General features: G+C 49.8%; 2 protein-coding genes across 6 annotated transcripts in view; both read left to right on the top strand.

Annotated features, from left to right (window-relative positions):
• The window catches only part of PPFIA1 (PTPRF interacting protein alpha 1), a gene marked incomplete at its 3' end in the record, with an annotated part of 89,786 nt that extends 81,762 nt beyond the window's left edge, over positions 1-8,024 (top strand). For 2 of the 4 annotated variants that reach the window (XM_082628794.1, XM_082628792.1), the window contains 5 exons: positions 736-911; positions 1,619-1,687; positions 2,899-3,064; positions 5,870-5,938; positions 6,600-8,024. In XM_082628794.1, coding sequence (XP_082484920.1) covers positions 736-911; positions 1,619-1,687; positions 2,899-3,064; positions 5,870-5,928 — 470 coding nt within the window. Of the gene's footprint in view, positions 1-735; positions 912-1,618; positions 1,688-2,898; positions 3,073-5,869; positions 5,939-6,599 lie in introns of those variants that run through there. The other 2 variants (XM_082628793.1, XM_082628795.1) reach the window with 2 other exon arrangements.
• Positions 8,025-21,657: 13,633 nt separating this feature from the next.
• Positions 21,658-21,908, top strand: part of CTTN (cortactin) — a 32,648-nt gene continuing 32,397 nt past the window's right edge. For both annotated transcript variants that reach the window (XM_082626241.1, XM_082626240.1), the window contains exon 1: positions 21,658-21,787. The gene's annotated coding sequence lies outside the window, so the exon portion shown is untranslated. The remainder of the gene's footprint in view (positions 21,788-21,908) is intronic.

Here is a 21,908-nt window from a genome sequence, read left to right as displayed (position 1 = left end):
CCGGGAAGATCCCACATGCCGCGGAGCGGCTGGGCCCGTGAGCCATGGCCGCTGAGCCTGCGCGTTCGGAGCCTGTGCTCCGCAAGGGGAGAGGCCACAACGGTGAGAGGCCCGCGTACTGCAAAAAAAAAAAAAAAAAAAAGACTCTCAAGGGACTTCCCTGGTGGCGCAGTGGTTGAGAGTCCGCCTGCCGATGCAGGGGACACGGGTTCGTGCCCCGGTCCGGGAAGATCCCACATGCCGCAGAGCGGCTGGGCCCCTGAGCCATGGCCGCTGAGCCTGCGCGTCTGGAGCCTGTGCTCCGCAACGGGAGAGGCCACAGCAGTGAGAGGCCCGCGTACCACACACACACACACAAAAGACTCTCAAGTCTGTATCTGAAACGTGTTCGTACCTGGTGGGCATTCACATCCTTGTGTGTCCTTCTGTTTCTGATCCCCAGATCCTCGTTTTCTATTCTCTAGAAACTAAGTGTACGTAATAACTTCATTCCTCTTGGGTTCCCTTGAAGAATGAGTTCTCATGGGACAGTCTCCACTGGAGTGGAGAAGGGCCAAGCCATCAGCGTCTCAGTGCAGTAGGGGTTGGCTGCCCGCCTAGCGGTGTCTCCCAGCTTTTGTCAGGAACTGAAGGGTCAGCTTCACAGTAGGGATCTTTCCGCCATGCCTGCAGGGTATACGTGATGAACACAGCTTTTCTGAGGCCACTTTTAAAACTGTTTTTATTCATCTGCAGATGTGCTTGTTTGGAGCAACGATCGAGTGATTCGCTGGATCCTCTCCATTGGTCTCAAGGAATACGCAAACAATCTCGTAGAGAGCGGTGTGCACGGCGCCCTTCTGGCCTTAGACGAAACCTTCGACTTCAGCGCACTGGCCCTCTTGTTACAGATCCCTACGCAGAACACACAGGTACAGCCCAGACGCCGGGCCTTCATGGGCGCAGTGTGTGGTCCGTTCTCCCCAGGCAGACATGTAGCTGCCTATCTGAATGGAGACCAAACTTAACAACATCTCAGACCACTAGTAATCTCATTCCATACCAAATCCGTCATATAATAGTTCAAAATCTGTAACGCTACATTCCTCAGTATTTTTGCCTATTGACTTTTCATTTTCCGTTGGAAGCATGAGAGTCTTACGGTAAACAAAATAAGGGGAACTTTCATTCAAGTCAGTACTCTGGTAAGAGTGACGTGTATCAAGATTTAGTTCTTCCGTGGAAAGAGAAATACTCTTTGTGTGTCAGATGAAGGTCTTATTAATTTTGTTTCTACGTGTAATTGCCCTTGTTGACTTGTGGGCTCATTTGAGAATGAAGAAATTTTTTTATTCTTCTGCGGAAGATTGTATATCTTTTGCCAGTACCCCCGATCTTCCCACCAGCACCAACCCACAGAGCACACTTTTGTATATAATTTCCAAGAGGTCATGGATCCCTCTCCCCAAAAGGCCATCCATGGACTCCATGTTAAACCCCTGATTTAAAATACTATCAGAGTTTGAGTTTTTTTGTTTTGTTTTGTTTTTAAAGTCTTGGTCTAAAAAACAGTCCGGATATGCTGATATTCAAATGAGATTGTTGAAAGCTGTAGGGTGGTGTTGTTTTCTGATTTCAGGCTCGTGCTGTCTTGGAAAGAGAGTTTAACAACCTTTTGGTCATGGGGACCGACAGAAGGTTCGATGAAGTAAGTTTTCAGCTTAATTTACATTAATGCAACTTTAAAAGTCATTATCTTATCATACTTGTATGAACCATGTAGTCAGGGTATTTCTTCTAAATGTGGAGACAGTTTTACTTTACAGGTTAAGCTTTGCTCTTAAAAATTTATTAACAAATGAGCTATTAAAAAATTAATATCTTTGGACTTCCCTGGTGGCACAGTGGTTAAGAATCCGCCTGCCAATGCAGGGGACACGGGTTCGAGCCCTGGTCCGGGAAGATCCCACATGCCACGGAGCAGCTAAGCCCGTGCGCCACAACTACTGAGCCTGCACTCTAGAGCCCGCGTGCCACAGCTACTGAAGCCCGTGCGCCTAGAACCCGTGCTCCACGACAAAAGAAGCCCGCACACCACAACAAAGAGTAGCCCCTGCTCGCCGCAACTAGGGAAAGCCCGTGGGCAGCAACAAAGGCCCAGCATGGCCATAAATAAATAAATAAATAAAATTAATTTTTAAAAATGAATGTCTTCAGTAAGATAGGGGTTTGTATTTTTTTTTAATTTTCACTATTTAACTTTTGATACCCCTCAAAAGTATTTTTTTTATATCGTAAAACACTGGTTTCAGCTTAGGAATGGAGTCTAAGTTGTGTTTTGGCGACCAGCCGGATGTCTTACCCTCATCCAGAGCCCCTGTGCTTTGGGGGACTGTTTCATAAGTATATTGAAAAGCACAAAATATTAATTTCCCCTTACACAAAACCGTGACTCATTTATTCCCACACTACTGTTATTCTCTTCATTGGACGTTAAGGAGACTTGAGTTTGACAAAGAGAGTAGAAGGGCGCCTAAAGCAGCATTTGCTGGCTCCGTCCCAGCATGAGACAGAATTGTTTACAGCTCGAAAACTGTTTTTAAAGACAAATAAAAACGTGTTATCTTATATAGCAAGAAGGTGATTCCTTCAAGATAAGAAGTGAAGCCTGGTAATTGCCAGGAGGAACGTACACCCGGGCGGCCCAGGCGGTCCTGCTTGATGCTCAGTTAGGGTCCCAGCGTCAGTGGTACCGGGTCCCCGGCCGCTCTCCACAGTTCCCAGCTGATCACATGGTTGTCATGAACGGGGTGAAATAAAGATGCGGTAACAAGCTCAGTCATCTTAAAGGGCTGGTAACTTTATGGTTTTGTCCCTTATTTTTAAATCTGTCTTGTTTTCTGTCCTTTAATTCACCAGGATGATGATAAAAGCTTTAGGAGAGCACCTTCTTGGAGAAAAAAATTTAGACCAAAGGATGTTCGTGGCTTAGCTGCTGGGTCAGCAGAGACTCTCCCCGCCAACTTCCGGGTCCCGTCCTCTCTGTCCTCGCCCTCTGTGCAGCCAAAGAAGATGCAGCTGGACGGTAGGTGACGCAGTGCTGCCGCAGCCGCTTGTAGGCGGCTTGAGCAGCTCTGGGACTGGAACGTTAATAATGATCTAGAATGGCCTACTTAATGTGTGACAAGGCACTTGAGTACTGTTGCATGCCCAGGTGTAAATGTTTAAAATTAATCCTAACATCTGTTTATAAAAGTTTAACAGTAATACAGTCTTAATTCTTAAGTTCTTGTCTGGTTGAATATTAGCATACTCTTCTAACTAATAAAACTGAGAATCGTGTGTGTTCTCGGAGCGTTAGATCGACACCCATGCTCGTAACGATGTGTGTGTGGCAGGCAGCGCTCAGAAGCTGTTTCATAAAAGAGCGTAGTAGCTTCAGACCCCGCCCAGTTCCCCCTCGACTCCTCTTCACGCTAGAAGGATGACTGAGTCCATTTGAAATAACCCCCACCTTCCTGTCCTCCCTCCGTCCTCACTGTTATTTGTCCCTTGCACGCTGTAGAAGGCCGGGGAGAAGGAAGAAGGTGAGGCCGAGAGGAGTCATCGCCCGAGCACGGCTGGGCCCGTAGTCCTTTCACAGCCAGCTCCGCCCTTCCCTTGGACAACCGCTCTGCCGGAGAGCGCCGCTAGCTAAGGGTGGGCTCCCAGCGGTGCTGTGTCCCCACTCGGCAGCAAACTCGAGAGGCAGGTGGCCTGGGTCCGAGTCTGGCTCTGCGGCCTAGGAGGCGCCTTGAGCACGGCGCCTCACTTTCGCATCTGGGAAGGGGTCGTCTCGGGTGCCCTCCTCCCCGGCTGGCTGTGCTGGTTACACAAGTGATTCACAGAGCGGGTCACGGCTCAGGAAAGTGCCTGGCGCGTCCTCAGTCCCGTGAGGGCGGAGCCCTTAGGGCCGCTGCGGTGCTGCTGTCACTCAGGCCGTCCCCACGCCTGCCCTGGCAGGGCTGCAGGAGAGCGAGGGGTTTTCGAAGTGTGCTGACGGGCTTCGCAGTTTTCTCCTGTGATCAGCCCTTCCCATGCGTAGGTTTGTAACTTTTACTCTCACTTGCCTGTATGAAAACCAGAGCAAAGTACATTTAGGGAAGCCTTTTGCTAAATAAGCTGGACACTTCAGTGAGGGTGGCTTACAGGGCATCATTTTTATTAAAAAGCTGCATCTCGGTGCCGGAATTCAATAATGTGCTTAACCCGGGGGGCGGGGAACCCAGGGGGAACCCAGCAACTTTTTTTTTTTTTTTAAATAGCATTTTTCTTCAAGGAGCATGCAGTTCATTTTTACAGATTTTTTTTTTTTTTGCGGTACGCGGGCCTCCCACCGCTGTGGCCTCTCCCCTTGCGGAGCGCAGGCTCCGGACGCGCAGGCTCGGCGGCCATGGCTCACGGGCCCAGCCGCTCCGCGGCATGTGGGATCTTCCCGGACCGGGGCACGGACCCGTGTCCCCTGCATCGGCAGGCGGACTCTCAACCACTGCACCACCAGGGAAGCCCCATTTTTACAGATTTTAACCGTAGCTTGGCCTTCAATTTATTGGATAGTCTAAATGAGTGCTTTCTTATTTACCTCACTGCTTCATTTCCATTCTCGTCGTTATAAATCGCATTTTGCTGTTAAATGCTCACAGTGATGTTAACATTAGAGTTTTGATAAATTAAAAATACTCCTAGAAAGAGGTGTAGGCATTATATCATGTGGGAGATGACTTTTTACGCTTGTGTGATAAGGAAGGCATAAACTATTAAAGTGGGTTGTTTTCATGGCTCTTGAAGGCAAAGTGCAGCAGGTCTCTGGGGTTCTTAGCATCAGAAGGATTTAGAAAGATAATCTGTGGGACCTCCTTGGTGGTCCAGTGGTTAAGGCGCCACGCTTCCAATGCAGGGGCCGCGGGTTCGATCCCTGGTCGGGAGCTAAGATCCGGTGTGCCACGTGGCGTGGCCAAATATAAATAAATAAAGTAAAATAGAACGTCCAAATCAGTGGCTTTAAAAAAAAAAATCTGCTCCGATCAGGAGCGCCAGCTGTCTTAATTAAGCCCGTCCTGGAACCGCGGCCAAATACTGGTCACATATGTTCCTGGTGGACCTGTGGGGAAACCAAAAATGTTGAATTGGGAGCAGCGGATTTCTGCTAGGGGTTATGGAAATTTCTTACTCAGTTTGAAGCGGGGTGAGGGCTTACCTGTTGGGCCCTGCAGCCTGTTTCTTGACAAGAAAAAAACCGTCAGTGGTGACATCCTTTCGGGTGGAAACTGACACTGGGCTTCCGCTTTGTTAGCTAAGTCTCCGTCCTCTGCCCTCTGCCCACTGTCGAAGCCGCTGGGGAAGGCTCCCCGGGGAGAGAGAGCAGGCGGGTCCCCCTGGGGCAGCAGAGCGCGGGGCCTCCAGACCATGGGTGCCGGGCTTCAGGCCCCTTCGCGGGACCCGTTACGTGGCCGCTGTTACTATTGCCCGACCACCGTCCTCGCAGATACAGCGAAAGAGAAGTCCAGGCGCTCTCTGAATCTAGAGGGTTTCGGGAGGGACCACGCGGTCACGCTGAGTAGTCGTCACCCACCGTGCAGGCGTTTCTCTGTCATTGGACTGTGGCTGCTGCTGTAGCGTGACCTCCCCGTGCCCCCCAGGGTGGCGGAGGTGAAGGGAGCCCTCACGTGGTGGCCCTTAGGCTCCGTTTCTCCGGCTCGTCCGCCCCTCCCCCTCTAGAGGTTTCCCCCAGAGCCCTCAGGAGGTGGCCGCTGTGGATGTGAGTGCGTGTCCGTCCTCGTGCCCCCGTGTGGCGTCCCACCACTAACCGCACGCTGTGTTTGCACGCTTCCTCCCGTGCTTGTCGGACCAGGCAGCGTGGCGGGAGCGCAGAGGCTGGACTCCGCTGCAGTCAGGACTTACTCCTGCTGAGCCCCCGCGGGTGAGTACAGGGCGGCCCCGGCCCCGCAGGTGCGCGGAGGCCACGCCCTGGCGCCGGAGCGTCGGGGGGGCGGGGCGGCAGGAGAGCGGAAGGTGACCTTGGCGCTTAGCTGCCGCCGGGAGTGGTCCGTGCACGGCCCGGGCCTCCCTCGCGTCGCCCCGCGTGCTGGCGTCGCTCCCGTGTCAGCGGTGCTGGAGCACCGTGTCCTGCGTGCACATTCTCGAAGGGAACAAGCCCCAAAGCATCAGGGTTCACGAGGCTGCACCGCCGTGTGCCTCTCAGTCCAGAGGCCCGTCTTTAAAACGAAACTGCGCTGGCATCTCGGGGTCGGCCGCTGCTGAGGGGCCACCCTTGCTTTGCAGGCGGTGCTCTGGGTGGGTGTGGGCCCGGGAGCCCAGCCCTCCCCTCGCTGCTCTCAGGGTTCTGTTGTCAGGTCTCAGCTGGAACGCATGATTGGTTTTCTTATTAGCAGCCTTTAGATGTATGTCGGAAGAAAGTCAAGGAATTCTCTCCTTGATCTGCTTGGTCCTTGATACTTACCTAAATTCTAAAAGCAGCCAAAGCACAGAAGGCAGGGCTTGGGGGGGTCGTGGAGGGGTAGGAGCTCGGGCACTTGAAGCTGTCTCAAGACTGACTCGTTTGCTTTTATTTTATTTTCCAGTTTACCCACACTACTTCTACAGATGATTATGCAGCATTTTGAATCCAGCGAAGACTACATTTTGAGCTCAATGGAATCTTTAATCTGTTAATACTTGTTATATGGACCCTAAGATATTTTATTACAGAGTTTTTAATTAGCGAAAAATTCATGAATACCATAGAGAAAATATTTTAGAATTTAATGTTTCTTATATTTATGTAAACTTATGACTTCATTTATATAGTTACTTACTTTTTCATGTATATCCAGGCTATAAATATCCTTTCAGATCAATTCATGTTCTTATATCTGATTTTAGTCTTTCAAAGGAATGTACTGTAATGCTTGTATGTATAAATCCTATGAACAAATATAGGGCTTTTGTAAATTATGCATTTATTGTAATTATTCTTGTTTAATTTTTTAATGATAAACCATGACAGAGAAAAGGATTTTACTGCGTTTGTAAAATCATCATGACACAGTGTGCATATCCTTTACGAAGTGTAACCTAGCCCTACAACAATCATTTTGAAAGAAGCCAACTTACTTTCAAGCAATTGTTGTATTTTAATGACTGACCTTAGCTATACTTTTTCTAGCAAGAAATGCTTTACTCTGTAGCGTGAAGAGATTAAAAATACGGGGTGTTAAATATCAGCTTCTAATCAAGTTTGGACTGAAAGGATCATTAGAACACTATGAAAATCTCGTAGGACCGGTGAACTCTTCCATAGCCTGGTCTCTGTGGATCCGGATACCTCGTCTTGGGTGACTGGCAGAAGCCGCGAGCTGGGGGAAGAGCGACTCCGGTGGGGGGGTGGGGCCTGGGCCCTCCCCCCCCCCCCCCCCGCAGCCCGCAGCCCGCCGCGCCCGCCCCCTTCCCCGCCCCCCTCCTGGGAAGCCGGGTCAAGGGCGCCGACTCTTAGAGGACCAATCACGAAGCACTGCACTCACTGAGGAGACACTGGTGCACGCGGAAGGTGAAGGCACGAGATCCTGAAAATAATGTAGTGCAGCTCTAATCAAGGCCTTATTTTTCTGATGTAAATCATCCTTTTACATTTGTCTGTAAACATGTTTAAAGAATGGACCTAGTCGTACATTTTTAGATTTTGACGATATAGCCATTTTGGATTGTATAAGTAGCAAATGTAACTTTTACTTTTTAAATGGCATATTAAAAAGCCAGCAAGAGATGTGTTCAGATCATGGTGCATTATTTATTACGCAGCTGATGTACCGGTAGACAGAGATGGCGTGTCTTTTTACATTTGGGCTCTGCCTTTAATTTACCTGTACAGTTCACTGTTACCGTTCTGTTTTTCTATTCATCTTTTGTGAACTTCCTGATTATGTAACAAAGTATGTACAGTCTACTTTTGAACTATTTTTATCACAGTATTATTTATTGCTTTCTTTCAATAAAGTACTGAAGCAAAATTTTCCACTGCCAATACAGAGTACGAGGGTAAGCTGTACTCCTACTGAGAACTGACCGCAGCTGTCGTATCTCCCGCTCCAGGCCGACTGATTGGAGCCAGTGTCGTCATATGGAAATTCTGTTATAGGAATGGATGGACAGACTAAAAAGGCTGGACGATGAGAGTGTAGGGTCAGGTGTCCTCCAGAGGGTGACCAGGTGTTCGTGCCCTCGGTTCTGGAGACCAGAGGCGCCCTCTCATCAGTACATACGGGGAGCCGGGCCCCGGAAGCCTCTGCTGCCACAGGCACCGGGCCGATTGTCGGAAACAGCGTGGAGCTGCGTAGGCTCACCTGTGGAGTCCAGGGATGGGGCGGCCGAGGGCAACCCAGACCTGGACCCGAAGGAGGAGACCCGGGGGTGTGCGTGTGCTCGCATGCATGTGTATGGGTGTGGGTGCTTTTTAATTTTTTTTTTAGTCAGCAAATTTTATTCACACGTTCCATAGAAACGAGAATGTAGCAAGGGAGTTAGGGAAGTGTGAAAAAAGGTTTTTAATGCAGATTCATAATCACGGCTCTGGGTACGTCTGGGAGCAGGCGCCCCCCCCAGCATCAGGCTCCCCGGCATCAGGCTCCCCCGGCATCAGGCTCCCCCCGACATCAGGCACGGCAGCCACACTTGTCCGATGCCCCTGTGCCGCCGCAGCCCTGGGCACACACTGGGCAGCCGGAACAGCAGCTCTTGCAGGAGGTGCCTTTCTAGGAGCCACTGGTGGAGCAGCGGCAGCTGGGCTCTGTTTCGAGCTGAGGTGAGGCCGGAGGGCCAGAGCAAGTGGCAGAGCAGAGGCACTCGTGCTGGTGGCGGTGTGCGCGCGCGCGTTCCTCAGCTCCGCTTCCTCTGTGCAGGCTTGGTGTCCTGCTCTTCCCACGTGGTCACACAAGGCTCCCAGGGCTGTGTCCTTCCAGATTCATGGCCTCTGTGATAGCTCAAGCCAAGTCCTGAGTCACATCCGGGTTCAGTGTGACACAGGGGTGGGAACACCCAAGCTGGAGGGCTGAAAGTGGATCCCCAGGGAAACGGCCGGGCACTAGTGGGTGGCAGGGTGGGTGCAGGTGGCTGCTCACAAAGGGCCACTGCAGGCGGCACGAGGACGACAGCACGGACCCCTGAGCTCACTAGGTGATGTCTCCCACCCTCACCACCACGAAGGTGTTCGTGCCATCAGGTCTGGGGACGCAGCAAGCCTGGTGACTGCCACCACCCTACTTGGGCCCTGTTGGGTGGACACTGCTGACCATGGCCTCGGTTTTCATTCCTGTCCCGACTGTCCCTCCAGGGCTGACGGGCTCCCTTTCTGAATGGCACATGTTTTGTTTATGTGGATGAATGCATTCCGGCTTGTTTCTGCCGGCATAGCTGTCGGGTCATTGTGTGTTTCCCTCTTTAGAACCTGTGCTTGCTCATATTCCAGTTTAACTTAGGAGCAGCCTTATTTCCTGCATGTCCTAGTTCTCAGGGTTAACTTAAGTGTGACATTTAAAACCACAGAGTGCTTTTCTCATCTCACATTCCATTTTTGTCTGACCAAAGCCAAGCGAGCCTTGAGTATCTGAAAGATTTTGGAAACAGAGTCATGCATGATGCATAAGCTGCAGGTGTTTTATGACAACTCGTTTCATTGATTCCACTTAGGCCTTTAAAAACAAGTGTCGAGGGCTTCCCTGGTGGCGCAGTGGTTGGGAGTCCGCCTGCCGATGCAGGGGACATGGGTTCGTGCCCCGGTCCGGGAAGATCCCACATGCCGCGGAGCAGCTGGGCCCGTGAGCCATGGCCGCTGAGCCTGCGCGTCCGGAGCCTGTGCTGTGCAACGGGAGAGTCCACGACAGTGAGAGGCCCGCGTACCGCAAAAAACGAAACAAAACAAATTAAAAAAAAACTAGTTTCGATGGAGAAATACCCAAAGAAAGCAGTAAGGAGATGTTTCTGTAGTTTTGCTTCTCTTAGAACACTCATTAGCCGTGCTTCTTAGGTCTGCTCCACTTCACAGCCAGTGCCCAGGGCTTGCCCATCACGGGGGTGGGAGGGAAATCAGTCTGCAGTCCAGGTGTGGTCACGTTAAGAGGATCTTGACTCTTCCCACCATTGAAAACTCTTTGTTAGGCTACATGTCCTACCCTTAAGGATCTCTCTTTAAGTTGGATGTCGTGCATTTTTGAGGTCACTGCGGTTTTGGGTTTTGTTCTTTGCCTTTTGCGAGCTAACTCCTCTCCTCACCCAAGTTGGGTTTCCGGGGCGTCCGGAAGAGCCCGTCTTCCCTGTGTGCTCGCCGGATGGATGAGCAGGTGCCCATCCAAGCACCTCCACAGCTGCTGTGGTAACTACCCACGTGGCATCCGGTCCATGTCTATAAATGTGTTTGTGTTTAGTTTCGGCTGCATTGGATCTTCGTTGCTGCGCACGGGCTTTCTCTAGTGGCGGCGAGCGGGGGCTACTCTTCGTTGCGGTGCGCGGGCTTCTCATTGCGGTGGCTTCTCTTGTTGCGGAGCACGGGCTCTAGCCATGTGGGCTTCAGTAGTTGTGGCACGAGGGCTCAGTAGTTGTGGCTCGCGGGCTCTAGAGCCCAGGCTCAGTAGTTGTGGTGCACGGACTTAGTTGCTCCACGGCATGTGGGATCTTCCTGGACCAGGGCTCGAACCTGTGTCCCCTGCACTGGCAGGCGGATTCTTAACCGCTGCACCACCAAGGAAGTCCTCAATACATTTCTAAATATAGCAGATCCTTTTGTTTCTTACATTTCATTGGCTTAATCCCTTGGTGAGAGTGGGTAGCCGGTGCCTTTGCTGTTTCATGTCCTGGACTCAGCGGGGCACCTTTTCAAGTACTGCTGTCTGAGCCCAGCACTGTGCGCAGCCCTCCGCCCGGCGTGCAGGTGCAGTGGGAGAGGAGGTGGGCCAGGTCCTTGCGGAGGCTCGAGGGGAGGGTCCATTCTCTCTTCCTGTGTTCGGTGGTTGCTGGCTTCCGTGGCCGTGGCCGCATCCCTCCAGTCTGCTCTGTCTTCACGTGGCCTCTCCTCTGAGTGTCTCATCTTCTGTCTCTTTATAAGAACACTTGTCATTGGCCCACCGAGGTAATCCAAGGCGATCTCATCTCAAGATCCTTAATTACATTACAAAGATCACTTTGCCAAATAAAGTCACATTCACCAGTTCCAGAGATGTGCACAGACGTATCTTTGTGGGACCACCACCATTAGGCACTCTGGAGAAGACCCTGCTGCCCTGGGGAGACCAGGATGGGTAGAACTGGCCCTCCCCAGGGACTGCCCTCTAGTGGAGACTGGACCCTCGACATCCCGTGAACCGCGCTGTGAGCAGAGAGCAGGGTGCTGGGCTGGGACGTGGGAGGAAGGAGCGTCAGACGGCTCAGAGTGACCTGGCAGGTGCGGGCAGAGACTGGCCAGGAAGAACATGGAAAATATTTTAAAATAATCAGAATGACCCGTGGCGTGCAAACAGGTTTGACTGGTAGGAGAGGTATTCTTCCAACTGGAGTGTGTCGAGTGTCCCTAGCTGCAAAGGTAGACAGACAGGCTCTGCTCTATTAAAAAGTGATTTGGGGACTTACCTGGTGGCACAGTGGTTAAGAATCCGCCTGCCAATGCAGGGTACACGGGTTTGAGCCCTGGTCCGGGAAGGTCCCACGTGCTGCGGAGCAACTAAGCCCGTGCGCCACAAGTACTGAGCTTGCACGCCACAACTACTGAAGCCTGTGCACCTAGAGCCCGTGCTCCGCAACAAAGAGAAGCCACCGCAATGAGAAGCCCGTGCACTGCAACGAACGGTAGCCCCCACTCGCTGTGACTAGAGAAAGCCGCGCGCAGCAACAAAGACCCAATGCAGCCAAAAATAAAATAAATGAAATAAATAAATTTATTTTTAAAAAAACAACGTAACTGAGGAATTGTAGTATTACACTACCTATAGGGCCAAAGAGATTTTAGTCATCAATTCTCCAACTTCTTATTTTTTTTAATTTAATATTTATTTATTTGGTTGCATCGGGTCTTAGTTGTGGCAGGCAGGCTCCTTAGTTGCAGCAGGCAGGCTCCTTAGCTGTGGCATGCAAACTCAGTTGTGGCATGCATGTGGGATCTAGTTCCCGGACCATGGATCGAACCCGGGGCCCCTGCATTGGGAGCGTGGAGTCTTAACCACTGAACTACCAGGGAAGTCCCCACCTTATTTTCTTCTTAATGTTTTATTTTAATCAAAGTAATAACATGTATATCACTTAAGTGAAACCCCAGCGGCCCCACTCTCTGACTTCCCCTTCTGTGGTCCATGTACAACTGGGTTAACTCTTTCCTCTATTTGCTTCCTTACTCCTAAATAATTTGTGCTTAATGTGGCCTCTTGATTCACCAATTTTATTTATTTTTATTTTTTATAAATTTATTTATGTGTTTTTATTTTTGGCAACGTTGGGTCTCTGTTGCTGCGTGCGGGCTTTCTCTAGTCGCGGTGGCTTCTCTTGTTGAGGAGCATGGGCTCTAGGCACGTGGGCTTCAGTAGTTGTGGCTCTCGGGCTCAGTAGTTGTGGCTTACAGGCTTAGTTGCTCCGCGGCATGTGGGATCTTCCCGGGCCAGGGCTCGAATCCGTGTTCCCTGCACCGGCAGGCGGATTCTTAACCACTGCGCCATCAGGGAAACCCTTGATTCACCAATTTTAGACTTTGCAGATTGGCAACTCTTTATGGTAGATGGGAACTTTAGCATTCCTCTGCCCTGCCCTTTTCTCTCCCAACACAGTTAAATCAAAGTTGGTTGAATCCATGTCCACTGTTTCCATTAATAAGGCTGTAAATATTATTTATTGCCAAGCCAAATGGATTACTATGATTACAACAAAAAAGGCATGTGGAAAGACAGTATTCCCCAGTATTTACAGATGCAATAATACAGTGTCTGGCATTTGCTTTAAAATAATCCTGGGGCAGGGATAAGTCAGGATATGGATCAAACAAAATTGACCCTGTCGGGAGATAACTGTTAAAGATGGGTGATGGAAGTGTCCATCGACAGATGAATGGATAAAGAAGATGTGGCACATACATACAATGGAACATTACTTAGCTATAAAAAGAAACAAAATTGAGTTATTTGTAATGAGGTGGATGGACCCAGAGTCTGTCATACGGGGTGCAGTAAGTCAGAAAGAGAAAAGCAACTACCGTATATATGTATTCCATATATATATATATATGAAATCTAATAAAAAAAAAAGGGTTCTGAAGAACCTAGGGGCAGGACAGGAATAAAGATGCAGACATAGGGAATGGACTTGAGGACACGGGGAGGGGAAGGGTAAGCTGTGATGAAGTGAGAGAGTGGAATGGGCATATATCCACTACCAAACGTAAAATAGATAGCTAGTGGGAAGCAGCCGCATAGCACAGGGAGATCAGCTGGGTGATTTGTGACCACCTAGAGGGGTGGGATAGGGAGGGTGGGAGGGAGGGAGACACAACAGGGAGGGGATATGGGGATATACGTATACATGTAGCTGATTCACTTTGTTATACAGCAGAAACTAACAACATTTTAAAGCAATTACCCTCCAATAAAGATGTTAAAAAAGAAAAAAAGATGGGTCACGGTTTCATGAAGTTTTATTATATTAATCTACTTTTGCATTCGTGTGAATTTTTTTAGCATAACAAAAATTTTAATAGTTATTTTAGGGACATCCTCCATGTGACAAACTGTCTTAGTCTGGACTAGATGTCTGGAAATTGCTTCTTGGCTCTCACTTTGGAATGTAATTTAGCCTAGTTTTGAACTTTTAAGCAACCCACAGTGGAAAACATTTTACACCACAGCCCAGCGTGTATACACTACATTTCATCAATTTTATTAAGACCGTTTTTTCACATTTTTTTACCCGTGAAGTCAGGATGTGTCTTACAAGCAATGACATCTTAGAAATACAGTATGTGACAAAATACCACCTAGGCTGCAGATTCTTTGCTGCTCCTCTCATTGAGAGGTGGGGTCTTAATCCCCACCTCCGGACCTCCTTAAGCCTGGGCTGGCCTCAGTGACCTACCTGGTTGACCAAAAGAATGTAGCAGGTGTGATGTTCACGGACCTCTGAAGCGAGGTCAGCAGAAACCTTGCAGAAACCAGCCAACGAGTAAGAAGTCCAGCTACCCAGGCCCCCCGTGCTGTAAGGAAGCCCAAGCTGGCCCCATGGAGAGCTGTGCAGAGCGAGATCCTCACGGCTCCTGCCAGCCTATTGGAAGTGAAGAAGCCAAGTTGGACGTTCCTGTTCCTGAAGACATGATGGGGAGAAGAAACGAGGAATGCATCCAGCAGAGCCAAGGCCCCAGACATATGGTCCTAATCAGTTCATCCAGCCACAGCCCAAAATTTGATCTATCACAGCCGAGGCTCCATCGAAAACAAAGATGAGCCATCCCCTGCACTTTCCAAACTCCTGATCCATGAAGTTTCAGCATAAAATGGTGGTTGTTTTTCACCATGAACTTTTGGAGTGCCTTATTACACAGCAATAGATAATTGCAACTATTATGTATAAAATGAACTCATATATTCTATTCTGCCATCTTATATACTTTTTATGCTGTTTTCCTCCCCCAGAAAATTGATTTCACAGTTCCCTGAAAGATCACCATCTGCTATCTTATCTGTTGCTTTGTAAAAATCCACCCCAAAACTTGGTGGTAAAAAAAATGATTTCTTGTTTCTCTTGATTCGGTGGACTGGCAACCTGGGTGGTTCCTCTGCTGGCCTTTCCTGGAACCACTTACGTGATGGCAGTCACCTGACAGCTCCTGTGGGGCTGGGAAGTCCGAGATGGTCTCAGTCAAGTACCTGGAAGCTGGTGCTGGCTTTTGGCTGGGAGGCCTGGCTTCTCCTTCATGTGGCATCTCTCACACTCCAGGAGATTCTTCACAGCAATGTAGTCTCAAGTTCCAAGATTGCAAGACCAGAAGCAGCAAGGCATCGTAAGGGCTAACATCGTAATGTTAAGGATCCTTAACATTATATTTAGAATGCATACAATGGGACTTCCCTGGTGGTCCAGTGGTTAAGACTCCATGTTTCCACTGCAGGGGGCACGTGTTTGATCCCTGGTCAGGGAGCTAAGATCCCACATGCTGTGTGGTGTGGGGGGATCCCCCCCAAAAATAGAATTCATACAATGTCATTTCTGCCATGTTCTATTGATCAGAGTGTCACAATGCCAGTCCAGATTCAAAAGCTTGGAGAAATAGATCTGTTTCCTGATAAGCGGAACAGTTACATCACTGCTGTGGACTGAATGTTTGTGTTCCCCCCGCCAATTCATACGTTGAAACCTAATGCCCAGTGTGATGGTATTTGGAGGTGAGGCCTTTGGGAGATGCTTAGGTCCTGAGGGTGGAGACCTCATGAATGGGATTCGTTTTCTTATAAAAGAGACCCAGAGAGCTCCCTCGCCACGTGAAGACACAAGGAGAAGCTGGCCGGCTATGAATCAGGTAGCCAGCTCTCACCAGACACCAATTCTGCTGGCACCTTGATCTGGGACTCCCAGCCTCTAGAACTGTGAGAAATAAATTCATAAGCCACCCAGCCTAAGGTATTGTGTTATTATAGCCCAAACCGGCTAGGTCAGTCACACAACAAAGAGGTGTGGACACACTGAGGGCTGTATGAGTCTGCCTGCTACAACACAATATCACACACGAGGGGCTTTAACCAACTGACATCACTGTCCCCAGTCCTGGAGGCTGGAATCCGAGATCCAGGTGTGGGCGGGGCCAGGTCCTCCTGAGGCCTCTCTTCTCGGCGCGTAGACGGCCGTCTCCTCCCTGTGTCCTCACGGGGTCGTCCCTCTGTGTGTCTGTGTGCTTTTCTCCTCTTCTCATAAGGACACCAGTCCTATTAGGTTAGGGCCTCACCCTTATGACCTCATTTAACCGTAGTTACATCCTTAAGGGCCCTATCTCATCTCCAAATACAGTCACATTCTGAGGTGCTGGGGGTCAGGAACACCATTCAGTCCATAATAAGGCTCATTATTATAACATCTACAACACACTCTTGGAAATACTCTATCACATTCCATATTGATGGTTATTTTTTCTCAACCCTTCAAAGATATTAGCCCACTGTCACCTGACACCCTTTAGGCAGAGGGCATGTCTGTAGTGGGGCTAACTGTCATCCTTTCACAAACCATCTGTCTTTTCATTCTGGTAGCTTTTATGATTTTTGATTCTTGAGAGTTTGCAGTTTTACTGTATTTCTTGGTGCATAGGTGACCCTTGAGCCACTCAGGGGTTAGGGGTGCCAGCCCTCCTCAAAGTCAAAAATCTGAGTATAATTTATAGTGGGCCCTCTGTAGGCGCGGTTCCTCCACAGCCGAAGATTCAACAAACCTTGAACCACGTGGGTCTAACGCATTTACTGTTGGAAAATAATCCACGTGTAAGTGGACCCGCAGCCTCAGCCCGCTCACTGCTTTGCATTTCTGTTCCCTTTTGGTCCACAGAGGTATTCACCTTGGAGCATGGCTGCACCTTTTTGCTTTTGAAAGTTTACATCGGTTCTATAGTTGCTAGGTGGCCAGCTGGTCTTTCCCACACCCTCCTGAGGGACAGAAACAGTGCTTCAGCGGGGGAGCCTGCCACACCTTTTCCCCAGAAGTCACTCTGAAGCATGGTCTGTCCTCCCCGTAGCAGCCACAGTGGTCTTTGTGCGTCACAAAGCTCATGCCACCTTCCTGCTGACCAGTCTCCTGTGAGCTTTGGTTATTCTAATCTAGACAATGGAAGCAGTAATTCCAGCTCATTGAATGTGGCGTTTGTATTATATAATTATGTAATATAATAAATATTTAAAAAAATAATTCCAGCTCATCGAGAGAAAGCAGATGAGTGGTTGCTTGGGGTGGGGTGGGGTGGTTAGGAATTGATCACTAACAAGCAGGGTCTCCTCTCGGCGGGTATGAAAATGTTCTAAAGGTCGGTTGTGGTGATGGTTGCACTGAGACAGCCTGGGACCTGGGACCTGGACCCTTTGCTGCAGTGCTTACATCTGGACAAACATCTCCTTGAGCAACAAAATGCAAAGGAACTTTAAGGGACTAAAAATAACTGCGTGCATGTGCAGTTGGGGCAAATTATGGACAAGAAGGTACAAAAAGACCAAAAACCCAACTGCCGCCTCTGAAGAGCCGGGAGCAGAAGCAGGGCACTGCGCAGGCCCCCTGCACACACCACGACCAAAGGGCTGGGCAAACCCCCTAAGTCACACCTCCAGCCCGACCCCAGGACACACCCCTACCCTCACCCCATAGAAGGAACCAGCTGGCCTCCCCTCGGGAAGTGAGCAAGCAAGGGAACCTGTTACTTGTTCTCGCTCCCCCCTGCTGCCGCAGGGGCCCCAGTACAGCCTTGCCTGAATTTCTTGTCTGGCCTCTGATCCATTTCTATTGATTAAGGGGGCCAAGAGCCCTGGAGGGTAACAGCACCACCTCGTGACAATACTAAAAAACCACTGTATTTTATGTAATTATAGCTCAATAAAAACTACTCTTAAAAAATAATTTCAACGCATAAAGCTGTTTGGAGGGGAAAATGAAATATCCTATTGGTGTTCTGAGACTCCACTTCTAATGTCGGGGTAGCCCCCCCCCACCAACAAACAATTCTCAGACACTGGCAGGGCGCCTGAGAATTCAGCTCAGTTCTCACGCTACCTGCTCCGAGGTGGCGTCAGAGCCTGAAGGTTACAGATTCAGTCGCACAACTCCCGCACGCCCACTTCAGATGTCAACTGCAAGTCTAGGTTGCTACCTGCACTTCTGACTCACTGGCTACAGACTGGAGGTTCCCACGACCTCCTCCTTGGACTTCCGACACCAGCCCCAAGTGCAGGTTGTCACCTGTGCTTCTAAGCCACTGGCTATAAGTCAGAGGTTCCCAACCCTCCTTGGGGTTGATGAATTTGCTAGAGTGGCTCACAGAACTCAGAGAACCTTGTTACTTACTGATCACAGATTTATTTTAAAAGGTTATGAACTCAGGAACAGCCAGATGGAAGAGATGCACAGGGCAAGGTGTGAGAAAGGATTCAGAGCTTCCATGCTTTCCGAGCAGCACTCTCCCCAAATCTGCACACGTTCACCAGCTCCTAGAGCCCCGTCCTTTTGGGTCTCTATGGAGGATTCGTTACACATGCACGATGGATGAACTATTGGCCATTGGCGATTAATTCAACCCGCCGTTCTTCGCTTCACCCCTCCCCAGAGCTCAAGGGTGGGACTGAAATTTCCAACCCTCTAGTCACTTAGTTGGTTCTCCTGGCAACCAGCTCCCATCCTTAGGTGCTTTCCAAAAGTCAGCTCATTCATTTAACCAGACACATTTATGCTCTTAACAGTTAGGAAATTCCAAGGGTTTGGGGAGCTGTAAAACAGGAACTGTGAATGAAGATCAACTATATATAAGAAATATACATTTGGTCATCTGAATGACCAAATACATACTTCTTTTTTAAAATTTTTTATTTTGGCCGTGCTGCGTGGCTCGCGGGAATCTCGATTCCCCAACCAGGGATTGAACCCGGGCCACAGCAGTGAAAGCCCGGAATCCTAACCACTGGACTGCCAGGGAAGTCCCCATATTTCTTATAAATCACAACATCACACATACTTTAAAAATCTCGCAGTGGTGTCTGACAAAGCCAGGCTGTCCCCAAATGTTAGTTCCCCTAATTCCAGGTCTGATATTTCCCTCTGCCTCTACAAGGATGAGGTCATGAGCTACTGAAGTCACTGACCCTCAACCTACCCTGAAAGGAGGTCAGGGTGGAGATCAGGAATGAGGTGCTCTGTGCTCGGGGGGGAAAAACTGGCAGAACAGGTCTTCAGATAGTTAGATATTTTCAGGAGAAGATTTTCTGAGCCCAATTTCTTGTGTCTTCTCATACCTAGAAAAGCACTAAAATTATTAACAGGGACATCTGCACCTTGTGGCTAGCAGCAAGTCTCTGTGAGAATGTGTGTTTGACTGCATGTACCCCTCCCTTCACTAAAATCATATGTATACTGACCCCCCCGACTCCACCTCTTTGGAGCAGTTCCTCAGAGCCATCTGAAAGGCTGTCTCTCAGACTGTCGTCCTCATTTTGCCCCAAATAAAACTTAACTCACAACTCTCACGTTGTGCATCCTTTTTCAGTCAACAGGGTCAACACTTACTGGGCACTTACTGTAGGCCGGGCCCTGGGCTAACCAAGCAACATGGGACCTGCATATTACAATCTCCAGGAGACAACAGCTAGCTGCACAAACGGGGAGACCGGGGCTCAGAAAGACGGAGTGACTGGCCACGGTCACAAAGCTAGTAGGCCTTGGTGTTGGGATCTATTGTCAGACCCTCTGCCTCCAGAGCCTAAAGTCCTATATCAAAAGGGAGCCTTCCCTTAGTCCACCAAGCAATTAGCTTGAGGCCTGACTGCTCACAGCACTGCACTGTCCGTTGTAATGATGGAAGTGAAAACACTTCGATTCTATCCATCTGACCTCAAGGTTTTCTATGCAGACCCCGTTCTCTCCCACCTCTGTGCCTTTGCCGCAATCCCTCCCTCTTCCCGGGATGGCCTTCCTACCTTTTTACGTCCTTATCCTGCTTAGTCTTAAAGCTCCTGCTCAAAAGCCATCTCTCCAGCATCACTTCGTGGACCTCATTTTGACATGCAACAGGCCCCTCAAAGGTACCAAGTCCACAAAGGTATCCTCACTTTTCCACCGCAATCTTGGTGCATCTTCTCCCCCACCCTCCAACCCTCATTCCCCACCCTGCCCATCTGCCCTGTCTGAGCATCTACTCAGATACCAGGAGTCATCCTTTTGTAAGGAAAAATTCCAGACTTTAGAATGGGCAAAAATGATTCTTAGATATTCTTTTAACAGAATGCTGAAGCCTCTGATAAACATGATTCGACAGTATGTGTGCCTTTATTATTTTTGCCTTGATTATTCCGTACCTCTGTAGAGGCAGAAGTTAACCTGTAGAAAACAGACAGCAGTGCAAATAATTTGCATCCACAGAAAGGCAAATTACCTGTGTCCAATGAAATACAACTGACATTGCCCTATGGATAGACCGGTTTTTGCAACTTCATTTCAGCATGCCTTCGACTTCTCCTCTGAACAAGTTGTAACACATTTTTGCTTCATTTATTATTAAGTGAAATAAGATCTTTGACATGTGCTCATTTTACATGCGTATGAAAATCATGATTTTATCTTTAAAAAATTATCCTTTGACCCCTGACATCTCCTTCCCCACCCCATACCCCCAGTCCATCCTCAAACCTGACAATTTAACTTCCTAAATGTATCTTGTACCTACTCACTTCTCTCCATCTTACTTGCTACCACCAGTTTGCCTGAACTGGTGGTAGCCAGTAGGCTACTAGGATCCTACCTGGCCCTCTTCCCATCCACTCTCCACCCAGCAGCCAGAGGGATTTCATTACAGTTCAAACTGTATGATGTCTGCCATCTGCTTAATCTCCTCCAAGGACTTCCTGTTTCTTCTAGAATAAAGACTAAGGTCCTTGCTGTGCCCTCCCAATCTCTACATGACCTGGCCCCGTCTGGCCCCACTACCCTGCTTCATCACCACACTTCTGCTGCACTGAACTTCCTTCAGTTCCCATGTGGCAAGACCTTTCCTGCCTCAGGGCCTTCGCACAGGCTCTTTCCTTGCCTGGAAAATTTTTCCCTTCTTACCTTGTTTACTTCTGTTTGGCCTTCAGATCTTAGCACAAATGTTAATCGCTCACAGAAACCTCCGATCTCCTGGATGAGCTCGGGTCCCATCTTCTCCCCAATATAATGTCATGACCTTTGACTTCTTCTATACCATATACCTTGTTTCCTAAGTATATACCTATTCGATTAATGCCTGACCCCTCTTCTAGGCTGAAAGGTCTCTGAGGGCAAGGACCACGTTTATTCTGCTGACCTCTATTCCTGACACATATCTGGCCTTCTCTGGATGGACAGGTGGATGGATGGGTGGGGGGATGGATAGGTGGGTGAATGGATGATGGATGGAAAATGGATGGAGAAGATGGATGGATGGATGATGTACGTATGGGTAATGGATGGTCACATGGATGGATGAGGAGGGCGCTGTTCCTTCCAGGTAACTGGCCGTCACAGTTACCTCCTGTGTCCTCAGGGCTCAGCGCACTTGGCATTGTCCCCTTTCCCGGCTCATTTTCCCTTTGTTCTCTCGGGCTGTGCTATGAATTCAGTATGACCACCTTGGATTGTGTGCATCTGAGCACAGTCTGGCCCGCGCACGGTGGGCCTAAATATACTCTGTACAGTCATCTAACTTTTAAGCATGCTTTGCAGGCTGGCACCTGGGCGGAGCTCGCGCCTGCGCCAGCGGGGGGCGCTTCCGGCGCCACGTGGACGAGGGAAGCGGCAGGGACCGCGGGCCGGTCAGCCGGGGTTGGACCACGGCTCCCACGCCGCCGTCTCAGCAAGGCCGCAGGTCTCTGACCGGGCGGGGGCGGGGCGTGCCGGCGGGGGCGTGGCCTCGGGGACCCGGATGCGGCCCCGCCCCCGCCCGCGGAACCGGAAGTGGAGAGGGGCGCCTAGGAGCAGCGGGAGCGGCCGGAGCGGCGGGAGCGGGGGGCGCGCCGGAGACAGGGCGGAGCTGGACCGGACCGGAGCGACCCCAGCGGTGGTGAGCGAGCGCGCCTTCCGCCAGGCGGGGAGGGCCGGTTCCTCAGTTGCGGTCGGCGCCGCCGGGTCCTGAAACGGGAAGGAAGCGGCGGCCGCGGCGGTCTCGCCGCATTTCCGCTCGC

Source organism: Mesoplodon mirus (genome assembly GCF_964341445.2).
Source record: "Mesoplodon mirus genome assembly, chromosome: 7".
Taxonomy (NCBI): domain Eukaryota; kingdom Metazoa; phylum Chordata; class Mammalia; order Artiodactyla; family Ziphiidae; genus Mesoplodon; species Mesoplodon mirus.
Note: the sequence above shows the minus strand (reverse complement) of the source record. Positions and strands in the feature narration are given on the sequence as shown.